Source organism: Micromesistius poutassou (assembly GCF_964030765.1).
Source record: "Micromesistius poutassou genome assembly, chromosome: 13".
Classification (NCBI taxonomy): Eukaryota; Metazoa; Chordata; class Actinopteri; order Gadiformes; family Gadidae; genus Micromesistius; species Micromesistius poutassou.
Window position 1 is genome coordinate 13,782,845 of NC_140283.1, and position 7,684 is coordinate 13,790,528.

General features: G+C 43.0%; 1 protein-coding gene across 1 annotated transcript in view; it reads right to left on the reverse strand.

Moving 5' to 3' along the window:
• cftr (CF transmembrane conductance regulator) overlaps nucleotides 1-5,397 on the reverse strand; it is a gene marked incomplete at both ends in the record, with an annotated part of 29,598 nt that extends 24,201 nt beyond the window's left edge. The window contains 5 exons of the mRNA XM_084476862.1: nucleotides 413-502; nucleotides 945-1,160; nucleotides 2,673-2,784; nucleotides 4,835-4,945; nucleotides 5,345-5,397. Of these exons, the coding sequence (XP_084332988.1) occupies nucleotides 413-502; nucleotides 945-1,160; nucleotides 2,673-2,784; nucleotides 4,835-4,945; nucleotides 5,345-5,397 (582 nt within the window). The remainder of the gene's footprint in view (nucleotides 1-412; nucleotides 503-944; nucleotides 1,161-2,672; nucleotides 2,785-4,834; nucleotides 4,946-5,344) is intronic.
• Nucleotides 5,398-7,684: the final 2,287 nt, after the last annotated feature.

Sequence of the window (7,684 nt, forward strand, 5' to 3'; positions counted from 1 at the left end):
ATCAGGTGACAGATATCAGGTAGGGGACAACAGGGGACCTATCAGGTGACAGATATCAGGTAGGGGACAACAGGGGACCTATCAGGTGACAGATATCAGGTAGGGGACAACAGAGGACCTATCGGGTGACAGATATCAGGTAAGGGACACCAGGGGACCTATCAGGTGACAGATATCAGGTAAGGGACACCAGGGGACCTATCAGGTGACAGATATCAGGTCAATAGAACCATGACTTTTTTCAGATTTTGAACTGGTTTCATAGACCAAAAATTTGTCTGAAAGTAGTAGCTGAGCTATACCAGGTAAGAGGCACCAGCTGACCTATCAGGTAAAAGATATAATCTAAGAGACACTAGGTAACCAGGTAGGACTGGTTACAGGTCACCAGGTGACTGAGACATTGTCTCACCTCGTCCAGCTTGTTGAGATGGGCTGACATCAGACTAACCAGCTGGCCTGTGCTGATTTTATCCAGGACACGACTGGACAGCTTCAGAGTCTGCAAGGGATCAGAGATCAGGTTATAGACACAGATGGAGTGAAGCCTTGGTATAGGAATGGAAACCCTGACTGTATTGAGGGGCAGTGATCGTAACCCTGCCACGCCGCTCACATCCAGGTGCAAAGTGCCCGGACAAGCCGCACACGTGTGAAAAGTAGTGCCATGGCTCCATGGTTGCCATGGCTGTTAGCAAACATAGTAACAGTGTTTTCGATCTAATATGATGTATATATAAATATGTTATTTGTTTTGCACTATTCTTCTTTAAAAAAGTGTCATTTTCTTATTTTATGCCAGCAATGATAGAAAAAAGAGGGTAGCTGTTAGCCACGAGCCACTAGCCACTACTCATCATTTCAGTTGCGTAGAGTGATGAACAGTGGCTAGCGGCTCGTGGCTAGCAGCTAACGGCTAACGACTCCTCTCTCTCTTTTTTAACCTTCTTATAAATGAGGCTGAAGAGGGCGATGCGGATCTGCATGCCCAGGTGATGCAGGCCGAAGATGGCGGGCTGCAGGAGGAGGAAGCGCGCTGTGAAGAGAAGGCAGAGGCCCAGTGCCAGGTAGTATCCCTGGGCCCGCTCTGGGGCGTGGAAGGGGTCAAAGGAGGCGATGATCCTGCCCAGGAGCTGCGGCTGCACCGTCTTGGAAGCCTCCTGTGGGACATCAGAGAAGGTAGCAGAGGAGTGTTTATGATTGTGAGTTTACAGAAATGTGTGTGTGTGTGTGTGTGTGTGTTGAAGTAGTCGAAATGGAATGTTTTTACTGGAGTTGCATTCCCATTGAATTGTGTGCTTACCCTACAATCATCGTGTGCTTACCCTACAGACACACACAGACACACACAAACACAAACATAAACAAAAACACAAACACACACACACACACACACACACACACACACACATACACACACAGGACCCCTCAGCATTGGAGAATCAAAGCAGAAGACCTGCTCTTACTATGTGTGTGTGTGTGTGTGTGTGTGTGTGTGTGGGGGGGGGGGGGGGTAGTCGATAGTAGGGAATGCAAGCCTGACACATGCTAATCACTGAGGAGTTAAACAGTGATAATGAATGATGTTCAAGGGAAATAGAAAGCATTAAATAAAGTGACAAGTAAAGGCAAATGAGAGAGAGCTGACAAGGAATAGGGGATAGAGATTGAGACGAGTAAAAGACAAACTGTTTGACGTCATGTGGACGTCAAACAGCCCACATGAGTTAGTTTGACGTCAGACTAACTCATGCCCAATTCCCTGTTTCACATTATGATCCAGCCAGATAAGGTATTTAGTCTGTAAACAAATGACATCATCTAACATGCCCCATGTGTAGCGTGAACAGAGATTGGTTCTAAATCAATGTCCTACTGAAGTTGGCCATTGAGTGATATATTATCATTTAAAAGCATATACATATATAACAGCATTCTTGAAGGCAGATTTTTTCCTTCAGTCCTTCCTCTTCTTTCTAGATTTTGATTATTACATGGTTCATATTTTGTGACATTTTAGTAGCACCACTTTCTTCATCTAAATCTACATAACATTAAATCATCGACGCTGGCATTACTAACCTTACATAATATAATATACCTTTAAATTACTTGCCCAATCTTTTTTACATGGACTTAAATTATAATTTCACAAATCATGTCTCATCTTAATATATATCTGTATACATCAATACAGACCAAATAAAATACAGAAAAGAGAAACCTTGAATATTTAAGAACATTCAAAAGTCAAAATGTGATTATGTCCAGAATTAATCAAAGATGTATTTATTTCCAGCCTTGCTAAATGTCACTCTTACAATCCTGAGAACAGCTCCCTAATGTTTTACTGTTCTCTGAACAGTGCTAATGGGCATTCCTGTTGCTGTGGCAACCACCCTCTACTGTACTATACTTGCGTAAAGGCTACCGTGGGACAGTTAGCGGTGCCCTGGTGCTACATGCTAACAGATCCAACCTGCTTAATGTACTTCATGGATTTTCTGTGCGAATTATATATTTAAATTGTCGGGGTTAGCAGTTAGTACATTGACGCCGGGCGAAAAACAGGACCACCCCTTGACCCAGGGCTAAATTGACCATACACACCACACCACAGGAAGTGCTACGTGAACCGTTGGCACTTTGACCTCCTGTTAGTTGATACTCACCCCGAGGTAGAGGAGGATGCCATAGAAGATGAAGGGGCCGATGAAGCATCGCGCCAGTGCCCGCATCATCCTGGGCTTGCTCTTGGCCGTCACCACCTCTCGGTCCCATTCTCTGCACACAAACACACAGAGGGGACGAGACTTTATCGTGAGCTTAGAGAGCGACCATTAGTAGGACCCTCAATAACGGACACACACCAGCCTGACAGGGGTCTTCTTTATCTGGTAATGCTCATAGGGTCATTTGTATAGTTACCCTAAATACCAATTAAGGAAAACCACCTGGTCAGGATACCGAATTTCTATAGCTGGTATTACGAGCCTGTTATAAGATTATGAATATGAGCACTTAGGACTTAGCACTTAGCACTAGGCTGGTCTCAAAGACCTGGAACCAGGTCTGAGAGGGAAGAGGAAGACGAAAGGCACTCAAACACAAGGAAAGAGACAAAATTGTGAAGCACTAAACAAATTAAATGAAGAACAAGGATAAGCAAAGAAAGATTGAATAACCCTAATTGCTTGAATGTTAACAAAAATCCCAAAAAATTTAACACAGGCTTGGAACGGTCAATAGATCAACAGATGAATCAGGAAGTGATCGGGCCCATCTTGCTTAACATTACAGCTCAGGGTCCCAGAAGGGCCTCAATGTTTGCCTGATCAAAAAAAAATAAAACACAGCATCGCTAATTTATCACCCTGGAGGTATTAAGGCCCTTTGAAAGGTCAACATTCAGCATCTATTCAGAGGGCTGTTGGCACCCAGCACTGTGACCTGTTTCCTGGCACCAACAAACATGGGCCCCCATCGCGCTAAGGGTATGGGGGCCCGCCAGCGCCTAATCATAGCAGAAACACAGGTGACATTTAGCTAGTGGTGGTGGCTTATGGGTTCTTCTCCTTTCTCTGCTGAACAGAAGAACAAAACATGAGTCAAAAGTGTGACATTTACTCTGTCTTAACGAATGGGGAGGGGAGCAAACACAAGAGAAAGAAGAGAAGAGACAGAGGAGAAAGCAAAGAAGACGATGAAAAAGAAATCGAGATATACGGACAGACTTGGAACGAGAGAGGACAGGAGCGTAAAGAGGAAGAAAAGGACAGACAGAGCGATACAAAGAAGGGGGGAGAGCGTGCGAGAGAGAGCGAGAGAGTCAGAGCAATTCAAAGAGTTTGAGAGAGCGAGATAGAGTGAGAGAGCAGGGAGCAAGAGAGAACGAGAGAGCAAGATAGAGAGCAAGAAAGAGCAAAGGAGCTAGAGAGAGAGCGTGAGAGAGCAAGAAAGAGTGATAGAGAGAGCATGTTAGAGCAAGAGAGAGAGAGAGAGAGAGAGAGAGAGAGAGAGAGAGAGAGAGAGAGAGAGAGAGAGAGAGCGAGAGAGAGAGAGAGAGGGAGGGAGCAAGAGAGCGTGAGTGTGAGGGGACCTAACCCTGTCCAGCATTTGTATCCCCAGGTGTTTGTTTGGCACACACAGTAGGAGTTTATGTCTGGCTTTGTCCAAATGCCATCCCATATTTTCAGTTAGAATGAGTCAGCTACACCGCATGTTCCTCTTATGCAACAATCCTACAAAAAGTTTCCTTGCCCAAATACATCCCAATGGGATCTAGCTAATTAATTCAATTAGATAAAGGTCTGCAACATTCTGATTTTAATTGTTAGATTCCATTGGTTCTATTATTTGTTATTAGCCAAAATATTTTAACCATGGCTTTTTAATAAACAACTCCATGTTTATGACCCTGTACTCTTGGATGTGTCTCCTATGGTTAAAGCCAACTCAGTTAACTCATTCAAAAGAGTCATATCTGGCTTTGTATGTGATCAGAACAGATCAACCGTTTCTTTGGTTGATTAATATGTTTAATTGCATTATATAGTAATGTAAACTGCTGCCTATATAGTATCATCCATGTTGATGACACTTAGTGTCACATAGAGAGGCCAACTTTTCTTGAGGCCTATTGACAAAAAAATGGTTTAAATATTGCCAAAATAATGTTATTCAGTTGTTACCTTATAGCGTTCTTGACCCTGTAGTCAAGAAATTAACGATTTTATAATCTTTATCACAAACACACACACACACACACACACACACACACACACACACACACACACACACACACACACACACACACACACACACACACACACACCTCTCAAGTCGCTCCGATAGATTATCCGCGAGATCAAAGGACGGAGCCTTGAAGACGTCCGTCAGCTCGAGCTTCTTCCGGAAGCCTTTCCTCAGGAGTGGTGATGTCCAACTATGAGGAAAAAACACATGAGCCTATTTCATCATAGCCTTAAAGAACTTCTGCGATTAAACTGTCGTTTTTTTCCTCTCAACAGTTTATCAGGGTCTTACTGTGTCAACCAAGGTCTGTAAACGATACGTGTAATGTTCAGTTCATCAAAAACTATTGAAACAGGTTGCATGTTGTAGGGCAATTACGCACTGGCCCGCCAAGCAGATGTGATGTATTTAAAGATAGGCCTAGCATCATTCCAACGGGACATAATGACAGTTTTAGACTTTTGAGGGAACCAAAGCGGGACGTCATGCAGTAGTATTTCAACTAGCTAGAGTGACGTCGAAGTCCTTCAAGTTCCATAGACCACATGCCGTCCGTGGCTTCAATCAACTGTAAAATGTAGAGTCTTACCAGAAGAAGAATTTGGAGAGAAAGTTTGCATCTTCCACAGGTGACTTCTGCATCCTAAATGCGCCTCCAGTTTGATTTCACTGCACCTGTACGTGTCGCTCACATTTGGCGGTCCTCGCGCACTCCTTTGCAGTGAGAGCGTGACTGTTGTGTTTCTCCCCCGCCGCGAGCCTTCGGTCAGTGCGTGATGTCAACAGTGAAATTAGCGCTGTTTAGCTACTATCTGCCCGCCAACCAGTTTATCCTCGGTCCACACCTCATCCGCTTGCCCTTGAATACTTTTTTTTCTTTTTTTCTTTTTACTATTTATTTGCCGCCGTGCGTTGCTTTGGCTTTGATGTATTTTCTGTATTTTCTATGCGACTAGTGATATATTTTCATCCAGTTGTGTGTGTTGTCTGTCCTTACCTTCGGCGCGACAGACAGTGAGAGCAGCACAGTGGCCCGCGAGACAATCCTTTATGGGCAAGCCAGAAGTTCGCAGGGAGGCGCGTCATCTCCACTCCATAAAAATAATGACACAGGTGACGCTGTACGTGGAGACACGGTTGGCACAAACAATTAGGGGAGTCTTTTGCATCAACTTTGAGGTTTGATCAACCACTTTGAGGTTTGGTCAACCATTTATAACATTTGTAACATTTTTTTTTACTTAAAAAGTAATAGAAATACAAGTTCAATGCATCAAATATGTTTTATATCAATATAATAGTCCAGAAAATGTATAAAGTAGGCCTGAAGGCTACATAATTTATAATGCCTCTGTAATGTAAAATACTCAACAATAAGCACATGTGCATGTGATTATTATGATGAGCATATCAAAGCATCAGATCTATTCAGAACATACAATAGGCCTAATTGTGAGGCTCAATGTGCAGGCAATGCAATATCAAGTAGTTGCCCATATCTCCCACAAAAGAGATGAATCAGTTCCTGGTTGACTGAATGAACGAGAAACATTTTTATCAGTTTCAGGTTACGGACAGTTTCGCATGCGGGGGGGATCAAACACACAAGACATTCCATTATAGAACAGAGATAAAACTGACAAAAAAGGAAAAAGCAAGGAGCCCTTGGGTATAAGCATCTGAACCCAAACACGGTTTTATCTTGTATCGGTCCTCATCACTATCAGCTCTGTTAGGCCTATGCGTTGACATAGCCATGTTCCGATAAGATCCGTTGTGTCAAGTATTCAATTGAGCAATATCATTCCACGTTGTCCGTTACACAAGCGACACCACATGCCCAACCCAACCCTGTGATAGAATATTCAGACAGGACGCAGAACATTTTCAGTGGCCATGCCATGAACATATTTGGGGTGTTGTTATTTAAGATGGAATAGTAGGGTACCATTGAATAGTTGGGATTGAAATAGGCATTCGGTAAGGCGGAGATCAAATTCACAAGGTCATTGGATAATTAACTAATGCACTTGGACTTATGATGCCAAACTCACAGATTTGCTTATCCAGACAAAGAAATGTAAGATAATTGTAATTAATAATTGTACTTTTGTTAAAGCAGCGTCTGCTTTGTAAATATGTTGCTAAATAATAAGCTTTAAGTTTTATAATGTCCCTACACGTGACATAAAACATTCTTTGTGTTTTTATGTGACTTTTGTGTATGTGCGTGTGTATGTGTGCGTGCAGCATCTCTCAGGCCTGTATCTCTCAACCTGAGCTGCGGGTAGGGTTGGTACATTAACCACTCGTCTCAACCTCTAGAAGCTAAATAGTGTTATAGAATCACATGTGCAAGTGCAGTGTGTGCGCATATGTGTATGAGTCTGTTTGAGACTCTGATAAATGCATTCATTATTTATTAAGGAAGGGTAAAGTTATTCCTGATCCTCACAAAGTTTATCCTGACCTTACAGAGCGTGCATTTGGAGCGTGTGGAGGGAGAGGGAGAGAGAGCGAGACAGAGAGAGAGAGAGAGAGAGAGAGAGAGAGAGAGAGAGAGAGAGAGAGAGAGAGAGAGAGAGAGAGAGGAATTCTTTAATGAAATTGTGGAACCAGCATAGTCACATGAAGGCAATTGCTTTCCACCAAAGGGTGTTCTGGTGTCTTAAATCGATATGGTCTGGTGTCTTCAGTCTATATGGTGTCTTTAGTCTAATTGGGGAGTCTACAGTCGATATGGTCTGATGTCTTTAGTCTATATGGTCTGATGTCTATAGACTTGTGGTCTGGTGTCCTTAGTGTATGGTGTGGTCTCTTGAGTCAATATGGTCTGGTGTATGTCTTGTCTAGTTTCCTTGTGGATATCTTTGGTCTGTATTTAATTGAAATCAGTGTTAGTCAATTTAGCCATGATGGTACTTCTTGT